The sequence below is a fragment of the Bombus vancouverensis genome, chromosome 3 (genome assembly GCF_051014615.1).
Source record: "Bombus vancouverensis nearcticus chromosome 3, iyBomVanc1_principal, whole genome shotgun sequence".
Classification (NCBI taxonomy): Eukaryota; Metazoa; Arthropoda; class Insecta; order Hymenoptera; family Apidae; genus Bombus; species Bombus vancouverensis.
This window is the reverse complement of record NC_134913.1, coordinates 13,992,480-14,018,469: the sequence shown is the minus strand read 5'-3', so window position 1 is coordinate 14,018,469 and position 25,990 is coordinate 13,992,480. Positions and strand designations below refer to the sequence as shown.

The 25,990-nt window shown below is 25.3% G+C and overlaps 9 protein-coding genes across 28 annotated transcripts; 5 read left to right on the top strand and 4 right to left on the bottom strand.

Annotated features, from left to right (window-relative positions):
• Positions 1-158: 158 nt before the first annotated feature.
• On the bottom strand, positions 159-1,211 carry l(3)87Df (cytochrome c oxidase assembly factor COX20 lethal (3) 87Df). The gene is made up of 2 exons (XM_033328826.2): positions 1,055-1,211; positions 159-985 (listed from the first exon to the last, which is right to left on the bottom strand). Exon 2 carries the CDS (start codon positions 727-729, stop codon positions 355-357), a length of 375 nt encoding a protein of 124 aa, XP_033184717.1. The 5' UTR covers positions 730-985; positions 1,055-1,211; the 3' UTR covers positions 159-354.
• Positions 1,212-1,752: 541 nt separating this feature from the next.
• On the top strand, positions 1,753-3,611 carry RpS7 (ribosomal protein S7). Of its 2 annotated transcripts, none has more exons than XM_033328682.2 (5): positions 1,753-1,816; positions 2,180-2,350; positions 2,639-2,820; positions 3,199-3,349; positions 3,502-3,611. In XM_033328682.2, the coding sequence occupies exons 2-5, from the start codon at positions 2,180-2,182 to the stop codon at positions 3,577-3,579; spliced, it is 582 nt and encodes a 193-aa protein (XP_033184573.1). In that variant the 5' UTR covers positions 1,753-1,816; the 3' UTR covers positions 3,580-3,611. The 2 variants fall into 2 exon arrangements, with proteins under 2 accessions (XP_033184573.1, XP_033184574.1); XM_033328683.2 differs by lacking the exon at positions 1,753-1,816 and adding an exon at positions 1,835-1,992.
• Positions 3,612-3,889: 278 nt separating this feature from the next.
• On the top strand, positions 3,890-10,274 carry LOC117154046 (PSME3-interacting protein). 7 transcript variants are annotated; one of them, XM_076628080.1, is made up of 7 exons: positions 3,890-4,561; positions 4,954-5,056; positions 5,325-5,423; positions 5,536-5,755; positions 5,931-5,995; positions 6,153-6,501; positions 9,848-10,274. In XM_076628080.1, the coding sequence occupies exons 2-6, from the start codon at positions 4,960-4,962 to the stop codon at positions 6,464-6,466; spliced, it is 795 nt and encodes a 264-aa protein (XP_076484195.1). In that variant the 5' UTR covers positions 3,890-4,561; positions 4,954-4,959; the 3' UTR covers positions 6,467-6,501; positions 9,848-10,274. The 7 variants fall into 7 exon arrangements, with proteins under 7 accessions (XP_076484195.1, XP_076484198.1, XP_076484197.1 ...); XM_076628083.1 differs by lacking the exon at positions 9,848-10,274 and having other exon boundaries at positions 3,890-4,060; positions 4,499-4,561; positions 6,153-6,565; XM_076628082.1 differs by lacking the exon at positions 9,848-10,274 and having other exon boundaries at positions 3,890-4,060; positions 4,453-4,561; positions 6,153-6,565.
• LOC117154056 (uncharacterized) lies at positions 8,143-10,665 on the bottom strand. The gene is made up of 3 exons (XM_076628079.1): positions 10,535-10,665; positions 10,281-10,414; positions 8,143-10,016 (listed from the first exon to the last, which is right to left on the bottom strand). The coding sequence occupies exons 2-3, from the start codon at positions 10,383-10,385 to the stop codon at positions 8,601-8,603; spliced, it is 1,521 nt and encodes a 506-aa protein (XP_076484194.1). The 5' UTR covers positions 10,386-10,414; positions 10,535-10,665; the 3' UTR covers positions 8,143-8,600.
• On the top strand, positions 10,487-12,053 carry LOC117154057 (cyclin-dependent kinases regulatory subunit). 3 transcript variants are annotated; one of them, XM_076628084.1, is made up of 4 exons: positions 10,487-10,602; positions 10,682-10,741; positions 11,117-11,244; positions 11,355-12,053. In XM_076628084.1, exons 2-4 carry the CDS (start codon positions 10,683-10,685, stop codon positions 11,453-11,455), a joined length of 288 nt encoding a protein of 95 aa, XP_076484199.1. In that variant the 5' UTR covers positions 10,487-10,602; position 10,682; the 3' UTR covers positions 11,456-12,053. The 3 variants fall into 3 exon arrangements, with proteins under 3 accessions (XP_076484199.1, XP_076484200.1, XP_033184589.1); XM_076628085.1 differs by having other exon boundaries at positions 10,495-10,587; XM_033328698.2 differs by lacking the exon at positions 10,487-10,602 and having other exon boundaries at positions 10,608-10,741.
• Positions 12,054-12,799: 746 nt separating this feature from the next.
• LOC117153971 (cytochrome c oxidase subunit 5B, mitochondrial) lies at positions 12,800-14,039 on the bottom strand. Its single transcript, XM_033328514.2, has 3 exons — positions 13,824-14,039; positions 13,599-13,672; positions 12,800-13,083 (listed from the first exon to the last, which is right to left on the bottom strand). Exons 1-3 carry the CDS (start codon positions 13,912-13,914, stop codon positions 12,871-12,873), a joined length of 378 nt encoding a protein of 125 aa, XP_033184405.1. The 5' UTR covers positions 13,915-14,039; the 3' UTR covers positions 12,800-12,870.
• Positions 14,040-14,868: 829 nt separating this feature from the next.
• On the top strand, positions 14,869-17,663 carry stck (LIM zinc finger domain containing stck). Of its 3 annotated transcripts, none has more exons than XM_076617242.1 (7): positions 14,869-14,889; positions 15,733-15,846; positions 15,967-16,079; positions 16,203-16,395; positions 16,478-16,619; positions 16,727-16,985; positions 17,061-17,663. In XM_076617242.1, exons 2-7 carry the CDS (start codon positions 15,743-15,745, stop codon positions 17,258-17,260), a joined length of 1,011 nt encoding a protein of 336 aa, XP_076473357.1. In that variant the 5' UTR covers positions 14,869-14,889; positions 15,733-15,742; the 3' UTR covers positions 17,261-17,663. The 3 variants fall into 3 exon arrangements, with proteins under 3 accessions (XP_076473357.1, XP_033184402.1, XP_033184403.1); XM_033328511.2 differs by lacking the exon at positions 14,869-14,889 and adding an exon at positions 14,908-15,091; XM_033328512.2 differs by lacking the exon at positions 14,869-14,889 and adding an exon at positions 14,908-15,162.
• Positions 17,664-17,673: 10 nt separating this feature from the next.
• Positions 17,674-21,979, bottom strand: LOC117153970 (uncharacterized). 4 transcript variants are annotated; one of them, XM_076617241.1, is made up of 6 exons: positions 21,891-21,979; positions 20,753-20,960; positions 20,141-20,334; positions 19,424-19,669; positions 18,751-19,027; positions 17,674-17,903 (listed from the first exon to the last, which is right to left on the bottom strand). In XM_076617241.1, the coding sequence occupies exons 1-6, from the start codon at positions 21,911-21,913 to the stop codon at positions 17,856-17,858; spliced, it is 996 nt and encodes a 331-aa protein (XP_076473356.1). In that variant the 5' UTR covers positions 21,914-21,979; the 3' UTR covers positions 17,674-17,855. The 4 variants fall into 4 exon arrangements, with proteins under 4 accessions (XP_076473356.1, XP_076473354.1, XP_076473355.1 ...); XM_076617239.1 differs by lacking the exon at positions 17,674-17,903 and adding an exon at positions 18,003-18,311; XM_076617240.1 differs by lacking the exons at positions 17,674-17,903; positions 21,891-21,979 and adding an exon at positions 18,003-18,311 and having other exon boundaries at positions 20,753-21,314.
• Positions 21,914-25,515, top strand: LOC117153968 (golgin-45). Of its 6 annotated transcripts, none has more exons than XM_076617235.1 (7): positions 21,914-21,999; positions 22,080-22,154; positions 22,615-23,141; positions 23,206-23,405; positions 24,622-24,750; positions 24,874-25,099; positions 25,178-25,515. In XM_076617235.1, the coding sequence occupies exons 2-7, from the start codon at positions 22,103-22,105 to the stop codon at positions 25,337-25,339; spliced, it is 1,296 nt and encodes a 431-aa protein (XP_076473350.1). In that variant the 5' UTR covers positions 21,914-21,999; positions 22,080-22,102; the 3' UTR covers positions 25,340-25,515. The 6 variants fall into 6 exon arrangements, with proteins under 6 accessions (XP_076473350.1, XP_076473348.1, XP_076473349.1 ...); XM_076617233.1 differs by having other exon boundaries at positions 22,609-23,141; XM_076617237.1 differs by lacking the exon at positions 21,914-21,999 and adding an exon at positions 22,463-22,523 and having other exon boundaries at positions 22,019-22,154; positions 22,600-23,141.
• The last annotated feature ends 475 nt before the right edge of the window (positions 25,516-25,990 follow it).

Sequence of the window (25,990 nt, the reverse complement as noted above, 5' to 3'; positions counted from 1 at the left end):
GGAAACTTAATAATCAATAATAATAACAATACTTAATAATAATAATAATAATAATAAAACAATTTAGTTCTTGATCTTTGTTTAATTATTGTTTTATTAATTATTAATTGATGTGCACTTACTATCTGCTTGTATTTACATACTATACAAGAAAGTAATGACATTCTCACATCATTTTATTTTCTATTGACATATAATAATTATTTTCATAATATTACATATTGATACATAAGCATAACAAAATGTAAATTTTGTTACAAATATAAGTCAATTACATTTTACATTTATACATTATTCACATTTAAGAAAACTTATGTACCTGTATCTATAACACGTTTTGTGTAAATAAAAACTTTAAATACTTTCAAGTTTTGGATTTGATACATTATCATCTGAGTTTGTATCCTTGATTTGGTGTTTACGAGTTTCCATATACATAAGTTTCCTAAATTCTCTTCTTTCTCTTCTTGATTGTATTTCATCGTATGTACAATAAAGTGCACCAGTAATTCCTATTACACCATAAGTAATTACTCCTATTCGTGTAGACATTCTTGGATTACTAGTAAACAAAAATGCTATTAAACCACCAACCATGCCACCAGAAATCGCAGATATCATAGCATTTCTTTGACAATGTGTTTTAATTATTGGTTCACCAAAGATGGTAAAGGGCATCTTTTTTTCTTTTCCTTCTTCATAATGATATGCAGCTCTTTCATTTTCCATGATGATATATGCTTTAAACGCTTATACGTCTTATTCAAATAATTCAATAAGAAATGTACATTTCATAAAACACGAATTATCATGTAATATGACATTACCCTGAACGTGTTCTAATCCTACTATGTTTTGAAGTAAGGCATACCTATTGACCTCACTTTTCCTTAGAGTAAATACATCTTTCAGACAAAATCCATTCAAAGACTTAAGATATATGAAATAAAACTAACTTCTGAAAGGCCGAATTGTTATGTTAGATCTATAAATTAAAATATATACATAAATAACGTTATAGCTCATAATTATATCAACCGATTTCGACACTCACTAGGGAAAACCGCTCAAAGATTGAGTCGTGTCTAATCGTGAAAAATCACCATGGAAGACAACAAAGTTCGCGATCTTGTAACATAGACAGAGATACATAAAATGTCTTCTTCTTTTCTTCCATGATGATTTTCAGAACTAGTCTCAGCTCACTTTCCGGATGGTTTTCCCTAGACTGACGGCTTATTAAGAAATTTTATTTATCAAATTACCAAATCCTTATAGATACAAAAAGTGTATGTATTAAAAAATATATATTACAATTATATATATTAATAAATATATAATTATATAATTATATATATAATAAATAAATTATATAATAAATATATAATTATATATATAATAAATAAATTATATAATAAATATATAATTATATATATAAAATAAATATATATTACAAAATATATATTAAAAACTTGTTTTATTTATTTAATAATTTATTCTATAAAAGATATACGTCAAAATTTTCAGAAAACAAATTTTCATGAAAATACGAATATAATAAAAATTTTAGGATTAAATCATTAGAAAATGTTTTTAAGTGAAGCTAATGAATTTAGAATATTTCTTAAAACATAATTAATGATATAATAGCGAATGAAAGATCATATTTTTGTATTTTATAACAAATATATAATGCAATGCAATATAGGTATAGTATAATACAATAGAAATATAGAGACATTTTGTGCGCAGAACAGTTGGCATTTCTATCTGAGGACATATTGGATCTTTTTCACGCGGTGCGGATATCGTTAAGGTATAAGGTCGAGTTACAGTTTAATTTTTAGTTAAAAACGAAGTTAAAATGAATTAGATAACGTTAAATGATACTTTGCATGTTATTCACAACATAACGATGTGTCAGACGAAGTAATATTTTTCCTCGGATCGTATATATAAGATGTGATAAAATTGGATTTTATTGGATACAATGTACTTATTTGACAGCATATCGTAGTTTGTAGCATTTAACTTTAAAATTATATTTTTGTCTACATCATGTTTCAAATAAAATTTATATTCTATAATTAAAATTATCATTAAATAAAATAACTATGTAAGACTTATAAAGTATCAGTGTATAAACAAGAAGAAATCTTAACCTCAAAATATTTTTCAGATGTTCACAGCAAACGCTAAAATAATAAAAAGTGGCGGGGCCGAACCTGATGCGTTCGAAGCCAGCATTTCCCAAGCTCTGCTGGAACTGGAAATGAATAGTGATTTAAAATCGCAATTAAGAGAACTTTATATCACTAAAGCACGTGAAATAGAAACTAATAATAAAAAGGTAAAAATGACATGTTATTTTGCACAATTACTTTTCAATTGCTGCATCTATATAACTTAATTTTGATTTAGTATCTATTTAGCAGCTAATACTGATAATATTAATTAATTAATTATAAATCTAAACTGATTATATTCAAAAACTATATAATAAGCAATATTTATAATTCATTACTTTTTTTCATTACAAATAACAGAACAGCCTATTAGATACGTATAATGCTTGAAATTAAAATTTTGATTTTAAATGTATGATAATATATATAAAGTAAATTAATACTTGTTCTAGTGCATTATTATATATGTACCTATGCCAAAGTTGAAGGCATTTCAAAAAATCCAAACGAGACTTGTACGTGAACTAGAAAAGAAATTTTCTGGAAAGCATGTGATGTTTGTTGGAGAACGTAAAATTTTGCCCAAACCAACAAGAAAAACACGTACTAAGAATAAGCAAAAGAGACCTAGAAGGTATGTTATATTATTACTAAAAATATTAATAGAGTATACTATATACAGGGTGGTTGGTAACTGGTGGTACAAGTGGAAAGGGGGTGATTCTACACGAAAAAAGAAGTCGAGAATATAGAATAAAAATTTTTCGTTTGAGGCTTTGTTTTCGAGAAGATCGACTTTGAATTTTCGCTCGGTACGCATGCACTTTATCACGTCTCGTTATAACGGATCTCACTGTAGATCGTTGTCTCGATGGAAAAATTAAAAAAAAAAATTTTTCTATATTTTCGACCTTTTTTTCGCGTAGAATCACCCCCTTTCCGCTTGTACCACCAGTTACCAACCACCCTGTATATATTACTGTATAAACAAATAAGTAAATGTATTTTCCAGCCGTACCTTAACTGCAGTGTATGATGCATTATTAGAGGATTTAGTGTACCCTGTAGAGATTGTTGGAAAACGCATCAGAATTAAACTTGATGGAACACAGCTTATTAAAGTTCATTTAGATAAAAATGAGCAAACAAACATTGAACACAAGGTAAATACATCTTTAATGATAAATGTTCCTGTAATGTACCGTATTTTATATTTCATTTTTATTTGTGCAAGTGACAAATATAAATTACTCATATTTGTATTCTCTAATGGCAATTAATATAAGGTATTTAATGCAACATTTTCATTTACTAGGTTGATACTTTTGCTGCTGTCTATAAGAAACTAACAGGCCGGGATGTAACATTTGAATTCCCAGAAACTTATGTATGATTTGTTTAAAGAATAAAAATATTTGAAATACTTTTCTTCGCAGATTGTTATTTTCCCATTTTGAGTTCATGAAATTTGTGATATTCATCATCAAAATTTAACATATTTGTTATGTAACATATTGTGTTATAATTTCAATTGTGAAACAAAAGTTGAATAGTATATTGTATATCTATTTTCTTCAGATTAGTACAAAATACGAAAAGTTTAAAAACCACAAAATTATAAATATATAAACTTAGTCATTTATATTTTACATAGATACATCTAAGTGTGCGTATATATTATACTCATAATGTTTCACGCATGCGCACGAAATGTTGGAGTACCTAAGTACGAGCAGTTAATGTGCAGTGTTTTAAGCTCGAGCGTCGTTTTCGTGACATAGGTTGATAGGATAATATAAAACATTGTTCAATGCGGTTTTGATTGTATAAATAAGAGATCTATTTATAAGAAAATATTCAACGTATATAACTCTGTAATTTTATAATTGTTTAAGTTTAAATCTAGAACTTAACCTACATATCTTTTAGAAAATATTAAATATGTATTTATCTTTAATCACGAATTTTAAACATTATTAATTTTATCTATACACTAAGAATATTTTAACTAAATGAAAAGGTCGTTAACATTTCGTAACAACTTGTTAATTAACGAATTTGAAAAAAAGAAATTTTTCGTGTTTAAAATTTAGAGTGCCAAATATTCCTAGAAAAATGTTAATGTTTTAATATTACACTTAATCTTAACACTTAATCATTAACACTTAATCTAATGTTTAAAATTCTTAATTTAAAGTACTGAATATCAAAGCCTTCAAAAAATTGTATTAAAGAAATTTTATTTTAACATTTACGTTATGATAAGGAGTGGATAACTAATTATAAATGTTGAATGTTTATAAAAACTTTAGAAACACTGAAAATATATAGTTCTTGTGCTATTACTCTGTCAAAGTTTAGTATACATAAGAGTGGTAAGTATTAATATAAGTATTCTAAGTATGTATAGTATATAACATTACTGATTTTATTTTCTTTTCCACTTTTTTATATATTCAAAAGTTTTATTTTTATGCATTTATTCTTTAATTTCATTCTTTGAAAAGTGATATTCGCATTTTTGTTTCTTCATAAAATTTATAATCAAATAATGTTTTCTTATATAATATTCGCTATTTAATTTTATTAAAACATTATGATAAAAAATAATAATAATCATTATATTTGTAGAATATATATTATAATTAATAAGAAATTGAACAATTAATTACTATTTTCTATATATTGTTATGTCAACTATTAATTATAGCAAATAAATAATCAATGCTTTGTGTATATGTAATTTTTGTTCAATTTTTTTTTCTAGATCATTATGAGTTCAGGATTTATATCAGAAGCTGAAATTGCAGAACAGCGAAGAATACGACAAGAAGAATGGGAACGTGTACGAACTGCAGACCAACCATTAGGTCATTCTCATATTTTCATTTTATATGTATATATTATATCTCAGCTATCTTCTATAATAGTAATATTTATTTAATTAAAAGCTGCAATATGTATAAAATTAATTAAGATATCTAGTTCTTGTCTTTATTGTTTTTACAAATGAATGATTTAAATTGTAACTATAATAATGTGACCTAATTGCAATTATTCATGCTTATATTTTTTACTTATTTTCTTAATTATTAATTATTATAAAAGTATCACATATATGTTTTCTGGTTTTTATAGAAGCTCCAGAAGAAACATATGATACAAGATCTTTATATGAACGATTACAAGAACAAAAAAATAAAAGAGATGCAGAATATGAGGAAGCACATAAGTTGAGTAAGTTAACAATTTTAGAATGTATGTAATTATACATAAAATCATGCATGTTCCTTTATAAGTTTTAATTATATGTTTCATTGTGTTATGTAATTATTTTTTTCATTCACAGAAAATATGATAAAAGGTTTAGATGATGATGAAGTAGAATTTTTGGATTTGGTGGATAGAACAAAATTAGAAGAAGAGCGTAAAAAAAATCTTGAAGAAGAAAAAGAAATGCGAGATTTCAAAGCTGCTGTTGCTTCATTACAAGAAAAATCCTTAAATGAAAAATTAAAACAAGAATTAAAAAATCCTCAAATTGTAAATAAAAATATTTCTTCTGGAAGGTAATATATTACTTCATCTAATGCAACTTTAATAAGCATGACTCATTTTTGCAATATTATATCTTCAATATTATAAAATTGATAACATGATATTTAATAAATATTTTTAATTGTTCATTTCTATTATTATGTTTATATTTTGTAATGTTAAGAAATATATTTTTTTTCCTTGTAGTCGTACTTCGCAATTAAAATTATTAGCTGGTGTTGTAGTTAAACGTCCTGAAAAACAAAAAGAAGGTAAATAAAAATTTAATGTCATCTTTATAAATTATTTAATTATTATGCGAAAATGATAATTATATTCAGAATAATTGAAGATTGTGAATAGTACATAAAAAGACTTTAATACTTAGTATCCTAATTTGAATATTATTTTAATATTGTATTTATGTAGATCTTGCACGGGGTGTTAAAAGAAAATCATCTGATGAAAGCAAAGACACATCAAAGAAAGAAGATTGTGAACTAAATGAACAAATAATAGCTGAATGCGAACCCGCATTCAAAACTGATACTTTAGAACATAAAAATATAACAAATGAAATTGGCATGAAGTGTATTGGAATTTTGCCTGGCCTTGGCACTTACGAAGATTCTAGTGATAGTGAATGTAGTTCAGATACAGATCAAGATCCGGAACCAAATCATTCCAAATACGATCTATTAGGTCGAAAAATAAAAATTTTGAAAGATAAAGAAAAAAGCTGAATGCAAAGTATTTACAATCGCCTTTTTATTCATAGGTAACAATCATTTTATTTTGCAATTTACTGTAATTGTACAATATAAATATATTTTTTGCAATAATTTTGCTGCATATTTTACTTTCACTTTCACTCTGTTCTGATTTCATATATTATGTAATCTGACTTCATTGCATTATTGCAATCTTTTAAAAAATATATTATATTGTATAACATACTTGTTTCCTTTTCATCGCTCATTGTAAACATCTCAAAATTCTGTTGCAATTATTCCGTCATCAATTCATAATTGTGAAAATAGAAAAATACTTACTACATTTAATAGCAATTACTCTTTGAATTACTTTATTATTACTCTTTAAAAACATTCATTTAAATATTATATTCATTAGATAATTGACTACCTAGACTATAAACTACATGTGACAATTTCTTTCATTTAGAATATTTTCAAAATGTATTGTGTACAATTATAATACCTTGAAACAATCACAGCATGGCAGTACTCACTATATTAAAAAGACCATTTTTATTAAATATATTGTCGTGACAATTTATGCATAAACTGTATTATATTGTAACATACATTATATACATAAAACAAATAGAAAATATCAGGACATATTATTTATGTCGAAATATGTTTAAAAAACAATATTTATGTTATATTCCCTCCTTTTTTAAGTGATACGAAAGAATAATAAAATGATTCTAGTACAGTTATCTAAAATAAACATTTTTTACGTGGATTGCAAGAGATAAGAAGTGATTTCTTTACTTTAGGATTATATAAAAATACAATTATTTTTATACTAAAATTTTCAAATTATTTAAATAGAATGATATCATATATTTATAAAATGTATTATGTAATTAGTCATAAAGACTATTATAATACTTATAATGCATATATTTAAATATACCATGTGTTGCATAATAAAGCTGTGTGCCTATGTATAGTAAATATCTGTAAAATATATAATATTCCCATACTACATTAATTATACAGAGTGACTCAGCTAAATGTGATCACCTAAATATTTGTCTTATTTATTGTTGTATGTATATATAACAGTGAAAATGGAAATAGATTTTTTCACAGTTCCTTTTTTTACAAGCTTCCAAGATCATCACCACTTTTTCTGTATAGAACCATATATTTATTTTTCAGTACTATTATAAAGCATGAAAAAACTAATTTAACAAATCTAATAATCATACTGTTCCCGTCATTTATTCTTACAATATTTACAGCTGAAGTGTATATATATTAACATTTAATTATGTTCACGCAACAGGTGGTAAAATTACAAAATTCAAATTTCTTGGCTCTTAGACAGAATTGTTCAATTTTTGAAGGCTTAAATGAAAGTTTAGAATAAATAATATAAATTCGTTTAAAAATAAAATTTATTTAGAATAAATAAATTAAATAACTGAATAAAGAATTAATTGGGATTAGTTTACAGAGATTTAGTACAGAACATTATTGATGCACAGAACATAATTTAATTTTTACTAATAATTAAAGAAATATAAATATTAAAATAATTATATAAAATGAGTGCATATAATATTTATATATAATACTTACTTAAAATGAAATCTACAACCTTGAGAAACAACATAATATTTAAGGAGTGTTAAAATTGCTGGGAAGATTGAATTGAACACAGTGCATTTTGTTAAATTTTAAAATGATTTATTTTACTTTCATTTTTCTCTTCATTTGTTTTGTTAATTTTTGTTGTATTTTTTACAATATAAAGAAATCTTATCTTTATATAACCCCTAATAATTATATTTATCAAGTCCTCCTTGTGATTGGTAAATATTTCTTGTTTTAAATATTGTATGCAATTTGTACATGATAGTTTTTGTATCTTTCTTAAAGCAAAGCCAGTCATATATTGTAAGACATTAGAGGTATACAAAGAAATACAAAGTGTCTAAATACCAATCAAGTGAACATAATTAACACAAGTCTATTTATAAAAATTATTCTATAATTCCAGTTTAAAATTACAATCAGTAACAATTTTTCATTTCCATAAATAAACAAGATTCTAGTTATATAATAGGACTGTATAATATTGTTTAGATAAACTAAATACAATTAATTATAGTATATCATTAATCTAGATCAATAGAGATTCTATCCAGTCATCGTTTATATTTTCAGAAATACTATAATCATTACATATAAGCTCTTCCAAAACAGTATCTATATTTACACTAGCATTGACTGCTGCAGTATCAGATTCTATAGTTTCCTGATTTGATAAGGACGTTACAGATTTATCAAGTTGATTTTGTACGCAAGTAGCACTCACATTTGAAATTATTTCTGGTGAATCATTTTTTACTTGTTGAACTTGTATCTTCATATCTGAAGAATAAGACTTATCAAGTTCATTCGATACACAAATAGCACTTTCATTTGAAATTGGTTTTGGTTCTGGTGAATCATTTTCTATCTTTTGAATTTGTGTCTTCACATTAGAAAAATTATCTTTGCTATTATTAGTATTGCTGGAACTATTTGATTCCAGCTTTTTCTTAATTGCACTAAAATTGAATTTCTCATACATTTTACCACTACTTATATTCCGTTTTACAACTGTACTTTTCACTTCGAAACTGTTTGGTTTTGTATTATTACTTTTATAACTATCTAGTTGTGTATTAGCTATTACTGTTTCAGGAGCTGTAGAACATAGTGGAATTTCAAATGACAATGTGATAGGTGGTAAACCATCTATTTCCATTGTAGTTATATTTAAATTAGGTTTTAATATATTTTCATTATTTCCACTTGGTTCTAAATTTGTTAATTCTTCAACTTCTGGTTTCAATTTAGATCCTGTAACATCTACAGATTCAACATCTAAAATTTTCTTCTTTGATTTTTGATGAACAGATTCTTCATTTCTTAACTTAACATTAGGGATCTGATTTCCTATTTTCATATTAGAAATAATAATATTTGTTTTTTCAATACTTGTTATTTTTGGTGCCTTTTTGACAGTATTCATACTTTTAACATTTTCTATGGAAATATCATTTTTTTCTTTAATATCTTCATTTAATAAATTTTTCCATTCATTCTCAAATTTTATATCTTCTATATTATCATTAATCGATTGTAATTTATTGCTATGTACATTACTTACAGTAGTTTCATTATTTAAAGTATTAGTATCGTTGTATTTTTCTTCAATATTAATGTTTGATATCATACTTGATTCTTTAAAAACAGAAATATGTGGATCATCAAAATTAGTATTTGAGTTTATTATATTTGAACTGTTATTTGTAGCATTAATATTCTCTGAAGGATGCATATCTAAATTATTGATAACTTCTTTTGGTATATGTTTGGTAGGTATTACAGGTGTAAAACATAATGGTAGCTTTGAAGGACTTGATGTCATAAGATTTTCTTTTAATCTTGGTGGTGTTGTTGGCTTATAATCATTCCAATAACAAGACCAGACTTTTCCTACTGTTCTCGGACAAAATACAAAATCTTCATATCCAAAAGGCCATACACACTAAAATAGGAAGTAATAGATTAATTTAATACAATAATAAAATGATAATAGATTGTTATGTACTTGTTTTTTATTTATATTTATATTTGTTGCAAATATGTTACAGATGAACAAATATATAATCACATTTATTCTATAAAGTTATTTTTGTTGTCACATATGAAGTTTTATATAAATAATAAAATATTACATTATGAAATATGTAACAGACGTTATATTTATAATAAAATATGTTTTAAATAAAAAAATTTATAAAAAGCTTACCTTTTCTTCTTCACATATCCACACAGCCTCTTGTAAATTAATTTGCAATAATTTTATTTTATTCTTAAGACCATTTTTCGAACACAATGGACATAAATCTTGCATTTTGTGATAATTATTAAAATTTTATTAATCTGTAATAATAAAATACATATTTTAGTATGTGTAGATTTCTCTTTTGAGTGAAACTAGAAGAGGGCGCATTTGTTTCTTAAACGTGTTTGTTACTACTTGTTGTAGCTTTTAAAAAACACCTTGTATCAAATTTATCTATCATTGAAATTTATTTGACGTCCTGGAAAACAAGGTTAAATTTATTATTGTACGCATATATACGATTGTTATGAAAACAAATTTTATAAAAGAAAGAAATTTTTATATCTTTATATCTTAATACTCAGAATGCCAGCTGATCAAATACAATACTCTGAAAAATACAACGATGATAAATATGAATATAGGTTTGTACGAAAGAGTAGTTAATTCATGTTAAAATATTATAAACCATTAAAGTATTAAAATTTACAAAGTATCTTTAACATATAACTTTATAAAATATATTAATTTTAATTTGATATATTTGATATATTTGGTTTTAATTTATCTATGCTTGACCTTACATTACATTATTTCATTTGAGTAAATATTTCATTTAAAAGTAAATATTTCAAATAATATATGTAGTAAAGGAAGAAATAATTTAGAACTAATTTACTGTTTGTAAGTAAAATAACAATTTTAATTATATAATATTTACATAATAATTAATTAAATAAATATAATTATAATAAGAATTAGTTTATAGCTATGGTTACTCAACATTTTTGTTTTTACAGGCATGTTATTTTGCCAGTTGATTTAGCAAGACATGTTCCAAAAACTCATCTTATGTCAGAAACAGAATGGAGAAATTTAGGAGTTCAACAAAGTCCAGGCTGGGTACATTACATGATGCATGTACCAGGTATAAAAATAGACATGCTTGTACATGGTGACTTATTAAAATATTAACACAATCTCATTTAGTTCAATTATAGTTAGTATAGTTTTCTATGTATATTTGTTACATTTTAGAACCACATGTACTACTGTTTCGTAGACCACGAACTGATGTTTTAACAAATACAAGAAACACCTCTTTTCAAAGGGAATATCAAAGTGTATATTGTGTTTAAAACAAATTTCTAGGAACTTTCAATACTATTTATAATAGATTCAAAGCATAATAAGTTAATACAAGTTAGCATAATTATACAATTCATGTAGAAGAATTATAGAATTCTTGTGGAATTTTTATAGAACATACTGTCATGTATGTAATTTTGTGCGTAAGAAAGAAACTTATAATGTTTCGTATGCTTAAGTCAAATATGTACAATTAATATTTATAAAATCTATAACAATATAGAGGTAATTACTGTACAGAATACAAAATGAATTCTACATAATAGTATGTTCATTAGTTTGATCTTTGTATAATATTAAGTAATCTTTTTTATGGTTGTGAATTTGAAAATGCAGTACCTATATATAAATCTAAAACTACATTGAGACTGTGATAAATTTATAAATATTGAAATTCGCTATTTTTACAATATACAATATAGAAAAGAAATTTCATATATTTATATAACTTTTACAATACTTCACAATCATAAAATTTATATTTACAAATATACTAGTATATATGTAATCATGTAATAAATTAGATATTTTACACAGAATGTAATAGTATCCATCACATATCACTATTAAAATACATTTTCAAATATACCTTTAGTATTTTATTATTTATTGTTTTAAATTACTATATTTATATAAGTAACATAGCATAAATTAATATGTAATCTTACAATGCTACAAATGATTTAATGCATATAATTAAATTTTGAAATAATGTAAACATAATATAGTTTTATGTATTATAAATAATGCAACATTAGATATATCATAAACTTCTATAAAAATTGCAAAATTAAATAATAAATGAGTTGTGACTTAAAATTCCATAAATTATAATCATGAGTATATAGCAAGGAAATATTTCTTAGATCTAAACAATCATAAATTGAAGTAATTGAATCATTGTACAATCTACACTTAATACTATTTAAATTGTTACATACAATTATTCAGAACTATATAATTGTTTATAAATTTAGATAATAGAAATTATAAAAGAATTTGTAGTAGAATTTATTAAAAAAAGGTAATAAGAAACACAAATCAGAAATTAATATGTTTAAAATATTTCTTATAGTATATACAGCTTCATATATTTCTTATATTTCTACAAATAAAATTTATAGAAAAATTGTTTTTAATATTTTCTAAAAAAACTAGTTCATAAGACCTTACATAGAAGTTAATTGAAAATGATAAAAATCTTAAAATAATGATGTTAAACATGATACAAGTTAGTAATAATTTACTATTCAATTTACTAACAATTTATTTGGAATTAAAGGATATATATAAGATGAAGATAGGATATAAGAAGGTAATAAATAAACACAATATTTAGTATATGATATTAATTCTATATTTTAAACAAATGACTAATAACAAGAATTGACATTAAATTAAAATCTTATCCTAAAGGAGCAACTTCAGTCAGTTTAAACCAATGACCACATTCACAGCGGCGTGGTTGACCTTCATGCAACCACATCCAATTCACGTGTGCAGTATCTTCTTCGCAAAGGCAACCAACAACACGACTTTTGAATGCACTTGGTACTAAATTTGGATTCTCCTTTGTGCTATCACGCAATATTTCTATGGCCTTCATATGATATGGATCCTGAAATAAGATAATAAATTATAAATAATAACAACTAATTAAAATATTGACAGGGAAGATAATCTATAATTCTTAACTTTCATGTATAATATTTTATTTTTATAATATACATGCAAAGATGCATTGTAAAATAATTTTAATATGTCTCACAAATATAAAAGATATATTCAATAAATATGAAAATATACTGATAAATTTATTTGTTCTAACTTACATTTTATGGGCCAAACTTGATTTTATTTAATTTAACAATTTTTCATATAGATATACATATATAATAACAATAGATTAAAGATTTACATCAGAATATGCACATCAAATTACTTTCTCTCTTACTAATTTTAATTTAATTTTTTAATCAACTTAATTTGTGATGAAGTTCAGAAGATAATTATAGTTTGCAAATAACATGAAAAATTTGATTTAAAAAATTTATTTTATAGAACATCTTATTAATATATGTAGATTTCGAAGTGTGACATTGATTCGAAAAATTATTAAATGTAGAAACTTACAAAATCGCCAGCGGCAGCAGCAAGCAACTCACGTTTTTCCAAACCCGTGGCTAGTTCTAGCGGATCGGGAAAAGCTGAAACAAGAATTTCGTTAGAAAATATTGAATTTTGTACTTAACATAAGTCAAAAATGATGTAAAATCAATAAACTATATTTTCATATTACGTAACAAAAAAACGCAACACACTTAAATAATTCTAATATTATTTAAAAGATTATATTACTGTCTTTCTTCTCTTTTGTATATCTCACAGCATCGCGGTAAAATTGTCGTCGACATGTTTGAAAAATAGTACGACTACATAACCATGCCATTTTGTAAGTTATACGTTATATGGTTAATACGTCGTCGAAGAGAAACGTCTCTTCAGAGCACAAACAATTCGTATGGTAGCAGCTGCAGAGTGTCAACCCTATCTTAACGATACTATCCGATCGATTAGTTAAGTTGATTACAGCGCCATATGACGACCTGCAGCGCTAAATTAAACGATGTAGTTTTATATAATTGTAGTTTTATGAAACTGGATATGTACCTTATATAATTTAACTTATTAATATTTTTATATAATTCGTAAATAAATATTATATTGCAAAATTATGAAAGGAAAAGAGAGAACGCGTATATCTATATACGTAGCTACTTTTTCTCATAGTTACTAGGCAGGGATTTTAAATACTATATAAAAATTTTAATAATTTTATGGTAAAAAGCATAATTATTTCCTAGTTTTTATAATCAATTAAACGTTCCATGTAGATTAATATACTTTATGGTATTGAAAGTTAACTTGAAACGGTCTCTTAGTTTATTTTATATTTCCCTGTATTTTTTATGTACCTAATTGTTTTGATTATCTTTTTTCTAAACGTATTTCTGAAATTTTAATATTATCCAAAAACTGTTAAAGATTTTGAAACATGAAATGTTAATTGTTATTGATACATTGCATAATTATATTTTTGTAGATGTTTATTTTGCAAATATATTTAAACAAAACGGGCAATCTTTTGAATATTCATTTACATTACTAAAATTGCAATAGAAAATAACGATATTAAAATATGTATAAAGATATTAATCGTTTAATAATTATTAAAGTTTCATATCTACATAACCTTACTCCCTTGTTTGAAGTAACATTTCACAAAAGGCAAGTCCACATTCCTTACATTTGATTGGCTATTGCAGTTAACTGATTATTACAGAAAAAGCGGTGCATTCTTTGATGACGTAATTTTTATTCTAAATATAAAACGAAGAATTAATATATAACCAGCAACACTGATGTGTGTATTTTCTTTAAAGTTTCATTTCAAAAAGTATTAATAATATTAATGATATACAACAATAATTTTTAGTTTAGAAAAATACTAGGTATTTTTTTAAATAATCTGTAATATATAACGTTCATATTTTTTTTAATTAAAAGAAAAAGGAAGTAACGACAATTAATAAATTAGCTCTCCTTTATCATTAAAGAATGCCAGGGTAAGCACAATTATTTCTCTTCCGAAACATAGTGTTATAGGATATCTTCCACCAGCAAAATTAATTTCCAGGTATATTATTTTAAATCCGTTATTATGAAATATTGTAAGACATTCGAAACGTTAACTTGAATATAATATAAATATTAATATAATATGCAGCATTTATGCAATTTTATATTTATATATTGTAAAAAAAAAGTTATCTTTTTATGGCGATGATAGTAAAAATAAATTATTTTTACATATTCAATTTTGAAGATATCATGAAATATTCATTACACTAGGCGCTATAAATCGTTTTTTTAGTTTATAAAAATGTCATAAAAAAAAATTTTCAGTTTTTGCGTATTTTATGATTTTTCGCCATATATATGCATATATACATATAACATGTCCAAATTAATTATCTTTAATGTACATTAATTTTCTCATTTTTTAAATATTGTATATTTGGAATAAATTGGGAAAACTTAAATGTATTATATGAATTTAACCATTTTGAAACAAAGAAGGAGGAACAACCAAAAGAAGGAGAAGAAACTATAATATTAATTTTTAAGTCCCATTTTAAAGCAGTTTTATATATATTAGAATAATGGTTGGTTAGTCTCATTAATAATATAAACTTTATATAAAAAGTGTTACAGGGATGTCTTTGGATAATATGTTCTGTTCTCGATGTAGAGAAGGTTTTGTGCCTCATGAAAAGATTGTTAATTCAAATGGAGAGCTATGGCATCCTCAATGCTTTGTGTAAGAATATTTTATTATTATTGGAAGTTATTATATTAAGTTTGTATTTGTATACATTTATATTATTACATTTATATTGTTTAAAATTTATATCAATTATAATAAAAGATATTTTATTAGATGCGCACAATGTTTCCGTCCATTCCCAGATGGAATATTCTATGAATTTGAAGGGTACAAATATTGTGAACATGATTTCCATGTCTTATTTGCACCTTGTTGTGAAAAATGCGGTAAGTTGTTTTAATTATTTATCACAATATGTCAAATACTTGAAGTTTAAAAAATAATATACTCATATAGAACTCATAAAAACACTTGTAAGGAAGAATATAATTATACTTTTTTATTTGTAGGAGAATTTGTTATTGGCCGTGTAATAAAAGCAATGAATGCTAATTGGCACCCAGGATGTTTCCGTTGTGAAGAATGCAATGGTGAATTAGCTGATGCAGGATTTATTAAATGTCAGGGTAGAGCTTTATGCCATACGTGTAATGCACGTGTTAAGGCTGGGGCACTTGGAAAATATATTTGTCATCAGTGCCAGTATGAATTTTGATTTTTAAAGTTATATATATATATTATTTAGCTATTGTATATCATGTATATAATATTATATAATTTTTAGTGGTGTAATCGATGACAAACCTCTCCGTTTTCGCGGAGAACTCTATCATCCATATCATTTTAATTGTACTGCTTGTGGTATAGAACTTAATTCAGATGCTAGAGAGGTTAATTCTAGACCAGGATATGCTGCCAATGAAATGGTATGTATCTATAACTGTGTTGTCTTTAATTATTAGTATTATCTTTTACTTAATATATTAGTACTTAGTATATTAATAATTCACATTTTGATTATTAAAATTTTCAGAATGAGCTATACTGTTTGAGATGTCATGATAAAATGGGAATTCCAATTTGCGGTGCATGTCGACGTCCGATTGAGGAACGAGTAGTAACTGCTCTAGGTAAACATTGGCATGTTGAACATTTTGTTTGTGCAAAATGTGAAAAGCCGTTTTTAGGTCATCGACATTATGAGAAAAAAGGTTTAGCTTATTGTGAAACACATTACCATCAACTTTTCGGTAATTTGTGTTTTGTATGTAATCAAGTAATTTCTGGCGATGGTTAGTATATTACTCTATTAATTTTATCCTAATTTAAGAAGAAAGTAAATATATAATATATTTTGAATTTTTCAGTTTTTACAGCTTTGAATAAAGCATGGTGCGTACATCACTTCGCTTGTGCATTTTGCGATCAAAAAATGAATCAAAAAACTAAATTTTTTGAATTTGATTTAAAACCCGCCTGTAAAAAATGTTACGATAAATTTCCACAAGAATTGAAAAAACGTATGCGCCGAATGTATGATTTAAATCCTAAAAGACTACCAGCTTAATCATATAAGCAACATATATCAGCTTATGGTTAATTAAATGTAAAATGAAATATCTCTTAATATTATCAATGAAAGTTTATGTTATTGTATTATAACGTCATACTTATGCCTTAATTGCTAACATTATTTTATCTTAAATCATTATATTTAAACTCTGCATTAATCATAATAATTATTTTAATATATCTATATAAATATGAAATATTTTTGTTATTTGCATGAATTTTAAAGTGCCTCATTGTTATAAATGAATTGAATAACTGCATTTATATATAAAAATATATTTTACACATCAAAAAGATACTCAAACCATTATTAATAATACTCAAATTTTATAAAACAAATTGCATATAGAAATGATATTGTATAAAAATTGAATGAAAATAAACACCGAGTTATGATATTTGTGTTCTTTTATCTTAATAATTTAATCATGATATTAATGTAACATAATAGACATAACATATGGAATGGGGATAGATTCATTAACTGTCTCAAGTACGAGTGTCGATTATAATTGATCACCCCGAATACGTTCCCAGTTCGAATATCGGCTGAGGTCAATTTGACTGTCAATTGTCAACAATACGCTACGCTACACAATTGTCCTTGTCCGTAGGTCCAGGCCGTCAAATGACGATATCTGGAGAACAAACGCCGTATCGAAGACGTTAAATAAAAATAACAATCACGTTACAAGAAATATAATTTAATATATTAAAGTACGATTTATTATTAAATATTGTACACAAATTAAATATCTTTTTAAATGTTTTATGTTTTTATACAATGTACAGATATAAAGAAAGAACATTTGAGAGAAAAATTAATTAAGTAATTGATATAATTATGTTTTTCTATATACGATAAAGTAATTAAACTATTAACATTGATGTTATACTATCAAAGACTTCTGCCTTTCACCAATTAAATGAAATTTTTATGCTTTGCTTGATTTTTATCTATTTTTTATATATCTTGATATAATACCACAGTTGGATATAATTATTGTTTTAAATGGTTTTCCTGTTTTTGTACCAAATTCTTCAATCTAAAAAATATCAGATATATTAACATGTGGTCATGTTTAAAATCATTACTAAGTACTCTTGAATCAATTTTATTTTTTAAATCTGTTATATAAATAAATTTATAGAAAGTTCTTTCAGTACAGTAGTTAAACTTTTTATTTATTTCTTGGATTTATAGATCCACGTATACTAAAAATTTGCATATTTAATGTTTTAAAATATTTTTCTGTGATTTTCTGCGGTATAGTTTTAATTAACTGTTATATAATTCTAATTTTCCTTATTTTATAAAAAGATGTGTTAAATAAAAAGTATGAAAGAGGGTACAGTTGTTCTTTTCCAAATTTACATTAATTTATTAAAAGATAATGATATAAGTAACAAATATTCTTCATATATTTAGAAAAATTTACGAATGAAGAAGATATCTTTATTTTGATGCAATTGAAATAAATTTACCTTATAAATGTTTGAGAGACCTGCAATCACTTTCCCAAAAACTACATTTTTCCCATCTACTGTTTCCAATTGTCTAAAAGTAAGATTAAATTTGGAATTGCATGTATTTTCAGTTTCATTACACATGGACAAAATTCCGGGACCAGCATGACGTAAGTTGTAATTCTCATGCTCAAATGATTCACCATATATGGACTTTCCTCCACATCCGTTAAGTTTTGTAACGTCTCCGCCTTGACACCAATAACCGGATACAATTCGATGAAACGGTGTGTTCCTATTAGAAAAAGCATTGGTTTCCTTTTAGTTAAAGATATAATTTTATCTCCCTTTAAAAAATATTATTCATTTGGAAAAGTAGACTTTTTTAGATATCTTTTCCGGATATCTCCTCCGTCCAAATAAATTTTTCTAAAGAAATCGACTTAAGGATTTTTATATATATATATATATATATATATATAAAGATTTAATATATTATATTTGTAATAATAATATCATAAAAGTAATATTTTGAATAAATGTGTTTTATCAAAATAATGTATTGCATAGAACTGCACACATCATTCACGTCTTTTAAGTAAAATTTTGCAGGAAGAAAACACAGATCCTTTTTCTTTTATTTTTTTTTTAATTTAAAGTTGTTAAAAATGTGCATTTTACTTTTATTTACTTGTACGATAAGCCATTATATCCACGACATAATTCCGCAAAATTTGTACATGTTCGAGGTACAATATCATCATAAAGTTCAAAATGAATGGATCCTAATTTCTGATCTCCTTGGATTTCAATTTCAAAAAAACATTTGGTACGAATAGATGGATTTATATGTTTTAGCAATGATAAATCTGTAATTATACAATGATCTTGTGGAGATTGTAATCCAATGGTATGTGTTGTAGGTTCTTTCTGATATCTATAGAATTTAATCATCAATATAATATAAACATTTACATTACGTGTAATGTGTAATAATAATATGATATAAAGTTTATTCCTTTATTTTATTACATTTCATTATTGTGTTTTTATCTCTCAACTGCATTTTTAAAATTCTATTCTAACTTTCAAAATTCTATGCTCTGAAAATTTAAAATTAATACAAATTAAAGTTGAATTTCACAATTAACAATGGAATGGAAAGAATAAAGTGTTTTAAGATATGAATACATGTCATATTGATTTCATTAAAATTATAATAAGATAGAACGAGATATAAAAAGATAGAAATAAAAAGCCAGTGTTCTTTTAATTAAAAATTTAGAAAAATGATGTAACTTAAATTTTGTCATAATTATAATTTAAGTAAAATTAATTTCGAAATTGTTTTGCATAAAACTTTGAAAACGAAAATATATATCCATGAAATATTGAAGGAATAATTTACCTTCTATTGTGTTCCATTTTCATGTTCATTTCTTTCCAATCTTGTATAAACTCGGCAGTAGAATAATTAGTACTTGCTCTACGAATTTTTCGTAATAAATTTTTATTTTCTTTCATGACTTGTGTATTTTTTACTTCCTGATTATCAAGTTTTGATTTATATTTTATCTTTGGTAACCAGCAATCGATATTTGACTATAATTTGGACACATCATGAATTTCAGATTAATTTAAAGCAGTTAATATATTGTTGCAGTTAATTATATTGACAATAATACACAAACAAAAAGGATTAAAAGTTTAAAACCTATTTTTCGTAATTATCGCTTCCTCTTTTTATCATTATTGCAGTATTTTAAATAATACATTCAATACTTTTACTAGAAATTTGCAATATTTTTATAAAACATATATGATTATATACTTTATACAATTGTAATTATTAAGATTACTTATATTACAATACTAAATATAAACATAGTAAGAAATGATGTGGTAGTATTCAATATAAGACATATTAATAGTAAAATATAGTAGTATAAGTATACAAAAAGATAGAAAATAATGAGGAATAAAAGATATTTATTACAGAAATAAAACTTTGTATACTTACCCTTAATCGAGTAATTATATTCATCCGCCTTAACAATTTTATATTTTGCTTGTCGATTTCTCTTATTCGATTTATGTCACTTCTCATATTATGCGGTTTGTAATATGCGGACACTTCAAATCTTGGAGGCTTATTATCGACTTTAGCTACAGCTTGTGCGATCCTTCGTTTATATTTTTTATATGTTTTTTTATCCATAGCTTTTATTCTTTGGAATGGTTATTACTTTTTTATATTATTTTGTTACAGTTCATTTAATATACGAACATGTTATTATTATATTTCAAGTTAAAATTTGAATTTATAAAAATATAAGAATTATGGTAACGGTTCAAGATATAAAATTGTTACATCGCTATAATTACTATAAAATATTTTTATAAGCATTATTCTATCATTAAACTTCACCGTATTTAATAAAGTAATATCAATGTGTAATGTTTTGCTTTTAAGTTAAAAATTTATAAATTGCAAAAGAGGTTACAATTTATAATAAAATTTAATTGATGTTTCAGATTATAATTTGACAATATTGCAAAATTAAAATCTTTTTATACTGCAAAATTATAATTTTTGATTTATATGACATATTAAATGCTTGTTAATTTAATTTCCTTCTTTAAGGTTTTTTTGTTATTGTGTTAAATATATAATTAATGATTTCACCAACTATAAGAATTTAAAACTATTTTCTGGTGACTAGTGATTTATAACAATTGAATTATCGATATTAGATAAGAAAAAATTTGTATAGAAATCAAACTTTTTTGTAAATTTCGATAATTCAAATGTTCTATACTATGATAGACATAATTTATATATATATATATAAATAAATAAATATATATATATATATATATATTTGTGAATATTGAAAGTGTCATTATCATTATTTCGTGAAATTTTATTTAAAAAATAACACAATATATTATATTGACAATAATACACAAACAAAAAGGATTAAAAGTTTAAAACCTATTTTACATAATTATTGCTTCGTTTTTTATCATTATTGCAGTATTTTAAATACATTCAATACTTTAACCCTTTGCTTTAGTCACTATTTATCAAAATATTATAGAATTGTAAAATATTCATAAAAATATAAAAATTAATATTACTTGATAAATGTACCTACACAGTGGAAATTAGTATTTGCATAAAAGATGTTGTTTATTGATTGGTATTGATACATATTTTCTTACTCATGTCTCGTTGAATTCCTTTCACTAAATTGGATACGTTAAGTAATAGATTAATAATGACCGATAAAAAGTAGTTGATAATTTGTTATGATATGAAATGATATTAAGATTATTTTAAGTAGATATCTACCAAATAGAAGTGAAAATGGCCAGTATTTCAAATTCTACAAAAGATGAACCTCAAACTAAGTCACAAGGTTAGATTTCTTGTTTATATACATACTTATATAAATTTACATTTTTTATAAAATATTTGTTTCTTTTGCTTTTATAATTAGACTTAGTTTTCCTTATTTCACTAAATTGTATAGTATAATATAGTTAATATAACATCCTATTTCATATAATTTTGCATATTCATTGTTTTCTATATATTTAAAATAAAGTACATATGACAATTACTTTTAATGTGATATTGACCACAAGATAACAATTTATTATATATATATACATTATATAAGTAATAAGATATTTGTTTCTTTACTTTGCTTAATAATTATTATAGCAGAACATATGAGAAAGCAATTAATTATGGGAAAGAATGTACAATATGAATAAAAATATTTGTTAGTATCATATTTTTTAACATTAAAATTTTTCATTTTTATGTTATATATTAATGTGTTATTATTAATATTTAAGATATATAAGTTACAGGCTGGATTAAACGTACGCAAGGTGATGGGATGGAAAATGCAACGGCTGAAAAAATTGAAGTTAAACAGACAAAGTGCCGTCTTGGTGAAACGTTAATTTATCATCCAACAAATTTGAAACAGTTAAGTTCAACTCCTCCAGTTATGCCAAATGGTCCAATAGTAAATTTAATACCAAGGCATGTTAATAATGCAAAACATGAGAAACATATTTTATGTTCATTAAAATCAAAGGAGCCAAAATTTATTCCTTATGAACCTTATAAAGCTGCAGTCAATCCAATCATTCCACATGAAAAAAAGAATAGAAGATTGCAAAAAAGTAATGTAAATGTGAATATGGCTGTCTCTCGAGTTGCTGCAATGAAACTTCATGAAACAAAGGTATCTAATAATTTAAAGATAGTAGATGAAGATAAGTCTGCAGAAAGTGATTGGTTGATAGAAAAAAAGGCATACGAAGCGGAAATACAAAAGCTTAAAGAAGAAAATAGTCAACTTGAAAATCAGTTGAAATTTCAAGCACAGGTACTAATGTTACTTATTACTAAAGTAATAATATTATATCATACATTTTTCTTTTTTACAATAGGTTAATGGAGAATTAAAAAATTTATTAGTAGCTGCTGTTGGAGAAGATCTTGAAACAAAAGTTCATTTATTGACTGAAGATAAATTGCAACTTGCTCGAGCTCTTTTAAATTCTGCTCAAAATTTATCAACTCATCAAGAACAAACAGAGTGGTTAGCAGGTCAATGTGAAGTCTGGAGGAGTAAATTCTTAGCCAGTAGGTAAATGAAAATAATTCAATATAAATATTTATGGCTCATTTATAATAATACATGTAGTATCGGAATACTTAGGCTGTAGATGTCGCTGCTGGGTACAGCCGCTTTTTTTCTCATTTTTGTATCGTGGAAGAAAAATGGGACTCCTGTCGCCGGAATTCGAACCCGGGTTCCGAACGTTAGTAACCTAAGGCGCTAACCACTGCGCTGCCGTCGTCCGACACTAGTTAGTGTCGAGTGGTGGTGTTTGCTATGTGCCGCCACAGGCCATTTTTCCACGATACTACATACATAATATATATGTAGGAGATGAAAGGACATCGGAGCCTTCCCTTTGGAACTTCGGGAAAATCCCTTAATACCGTAATCTAGATTCTATCATAGGTGTAATTAAACAATTGTCGTCATTTGATCCGATTGTATTTGTTCGAGATTTGTGATAATGAGCTTGGGCTCGAAGCGACAGCCAGTCGCCGAACGTAGCCGGGATGAACGCAGAGGCATGGAGTAATTCTATAGCTCTCCTTAAAAAGGAAATAGTTGTAACACTCGACAGTAAACATTCCAACGGTCTCTGTCCCGTAGCTCGCCATTTGCAGACCCTATTCTTCAAGTAAGATGATTGCCAGATGTCGATGCGTTTCCGCAGTACACGTGCAGCTTTCCTTCGAGGGCAGCTAGCATCTTTTTCTAACCACCAACATGGAAATTAACCAATTAACAGCAACGTCAATTTCCCTCACTTTCTGAACGAAGGCTATCCTCGACGAATCCGATGATCTCGTGTCCTTAGACACAGCCCATCATAGTTTTCCTCTGCAGCATCATCGCGACGGAAAGTCATTCTCTCGTGAGGTCGTATTAGCGAGTTACTTAGCGTCTGTACGCTCGGTGGATATTCCACGTCTTAACAAAGAGTTAGTTTAGTTATACTTTCATCGTAGCCAAGCAAGTCGAGTACGATTTGGTCTTTGGAAGGAAGCACATCCTGTTATCCCGTTGACCGCGGATTCGTTATTGAACCTAGGATCATTGTAGTATCTAATTACCACGGTTACTTGTCCAATTCTATAATAATCGTATTTGCACTAGTCAATGTCTTCTCTATTGCATAACGACAATGTGTAATCCAAATGAAGATTCGTTTCAGGTCCCTAACCCTAATTCTAATGTAACTCTGACATATATAATATACATAACTTTCAATAATTTTTGGTAGCTTAATGGTTGAAGAACTTGCAAAATGGAAAGCAGCTCTTTGCCAAAGAACCACAGATCTCCAAGAAGCAATAAAAAGACTTCTAGAGGATCGAAATCTTATAAGAGATATATCCCTTAAAACATACAGGTATGTTTCTTACATGTATTTACAAAAAATGTATTTTATTAATAAAAATATTTCTACAAAATACTTTAAATAGCAGGAACATACGTATTTTAATACATATATATTATGTCCTTTTTATTTAAGGATACTTAGTATTTTGCGTGAAAATTTTGATCATGTTGGAAGTGTTTCTTGCAAGAGGCATGTATTACCAAGTACAAATATAATAGATTTAGTACAAGGCTGTTGTCAACTTGCAGAAATTCTAAAAGTTCAATTATTATGTGGTGTGGAAAACATTACTTTACAAAGAGAAATTAATATAACTGGCTTAGATATGAAAACACTTGCCGAAAAGACTGCAGAACAAGTAAGTTTTCATTTCATATTTATTTTGTATTTATTTTACCTTGTTTCATGTATATTTATTTCTTTCATTTATATACAGCTTCTTATGAATCCAAAGTTGCTCATGTCAGGAAGACAAGATGTAGCTTGTAGTGCAGTGATGGGAGCAGCTGTTGCAATTGGTGGCCAAATATTTCTTCCACGAAGTGATTCAAATATAACTTGTTGTCCTCATTGTAGTGGTGAAATTAAACAAATATAAAATTTTTTATTCATGTATATTTCTATAAGTTATATATAGCGAAATAATTACTATATAACATTATATCATTTTAAATTCTTATATGCATTATATTATTTTTGTATTTAGAATTGTCAGTTTATTTATAATAATATTAAATGACAATAAAAAAATAATCATATAATGTCAATATATAATATTGTCCGATTTTTTATATACAAAACATTCATAGAACGTTTGCAGCTTTTAATGTGAATTCTATGTGGGAAATAGAACACATTTCAGAGAATCTTAAGTATTCTTTTAACTGTATGAAATTCTTTTATTCACGTTCAAAACATTCTGTATAGGTTCATATATCGTAAAATTGTGACAATCTACCAAATTAACTTCTTTGCATTTTTTATATAACATAAATTTCTAGATTCAAGAGATTAATTATAGCACCATAAAAAGAAATAATTTATCGATTTTTATCGAAATATTAAAATATGATAAATGAAAAACATTAAAATTTAATTAGCTTATTTGTGCGTTACCTTCAATTACGTGAAGATTACTGCTTAATTTATTAATATTATTAAAATGTGGTAGATGATAAACCTTAAAATATAATAAATGTAATTAATCAATCTAACAAACCAATATGCGCATTTTGTAACGCAACATCCC

Coding starts and splice junctions, on each gene's coding strand:
- LOC117153970 (XM_076617239.1), bottom strand. CDS start 21,913: ATGCAAATACTAATTTCCACTGT. Junction 20,961..21,890: donor CAAATACTAATTTCCACTGT/GTAGGTACATTT, acceptor ACCATTCCAAAG/AATAAAAGCTATGGATAAAA. Junction 19,028..19,423: donor TATAATGGCTTATCGTACAA/GTAAATAAAAGT, acceptor TTTTTCTAATAG/GAACACACCGTTTCATCGAA.
- stck (XM_033328511.2), top strand. Junction 16,080..16,202: donor ACCTTGTTGTGAAAAATGCG/GTAAGTTGTTTT, acceptor TTTTATTTGTAG/GAGAATTTGTTATTGGCCGT. Junction 16,620..16,726: donor GATATGCTGCCAATGAAATG/GTATGTATCTAT, acceptor TAAAATTTTCAG/AATGAGCTATACTGTTTGAG.
- RpS7 (XM_033328682.2), top strand. CDS start 2,180: ATGTTCACAGCAAACGCTAAAATAATAAAAAGTGGCGGGGCCGAACCT. Junction 2,351..2,638: donor TAGAAACTAATAATAAAAAG/GTAAAAATGACA, acceptor TACTTGTTCTAG/TGCATTATTATATATGTACC. Junction 2,821..3,198: donor AAGCAAAAGAGACCTAGAAG/GTATGTTATATT, acceptor TGTATTTTCCAG/CCGTACCTTAACTGCAGTGT.
- LOC117154056 (XM_076628079.1), bottom strand. CDS start 10,385: ATGCAAGATTTATGTCCATTGTGTTCGAAAAATGGTCTTAAGAATAAA. Junction 10,017..10,280: donor GGATATGTGAAGAAGAAAAG/GTAAGCTTTTTA, acceptor TTCCTATTTTAG/TGTGTATGGCCTTTTGGATA.
- LOC117154046 (XM_076628080.1), top strand. CDS start 4,960: ATGAGTTCAGGATTTATATCAGAAGCTGAAATTGCAGAACAGCGAAGA. Junction 5,057..5,324: donor AACTGCAGACCAACCATTAG/GTCATTCTCATA, acceptor TGGTTTTTATAG/AAGCTCCAGAAGAAACATAT. Junction 5,756..5,930: donor AAAAATATTTCTTCTGGAAG/GTAATATATTAC, acceptor TTTTCCTTGTAG/TCGTACTTCGCAATTAAAAT.
- LOC117154057 (XM_076628084.1), top strand. CDS start 10,683: ATGCCAGCTGATCAAATACAATACTCTGAAAAATACAACGATGATAAA. Junction 10,742..11,116: donor GATGATAAATATGAATATAG/GTTTGTACGAAA, acceptor TTGTTTTTACAG/GCATGTTATTTTGCCAGTTG. Junction 11,245..11,354: donor TTACATGATGCATGTACCAG/GTATAAAAATAG, acceptor GTTACATTTTAG/AACCACATGTACTACTGTTT.
- LOC117153968 (XM_076617233.1), top strand. CDS start 22,103: ATGGCCAGTATTTCAAATTCTACAAAAGATGAACCTCAAACTAAGTCA. Junction 22,155..22,608: donor ACCTCAAACTAAGTCACAAG/GTTAGATTTCTT, acceptor AAGATATATAAG/TTACAGGCTGGATTAAACGT. Junction 23,406..24,621: donor AGTAAATTCTTAGCCAGTAG/GTAAATGAAAAT, acceptor AATTTTTGGTAG/CTTAATGGTTGAAGAACTTG.
- LOC117153971 (XM_033328514.2), bottom strand. CDS start 13,914: ATGGCATGGTTATGTAGTCGTACTATTTTTCAAACATGTCGACGACAA. Junction 13,673..13,823: donor TACAAAAGAGAAGAAAGACA/GTAATATAATCT, acceptor TTCTTGTTTCAG/CTTTTCCCGATCCGCTAGAA. Junction 13,084..13,598: donor CTGCTGCCGCTGGCGATTTT/GTAAGTTTCTAC, acceptor ATCTTATTTCAG/GATCCATATCATATGAAGGC.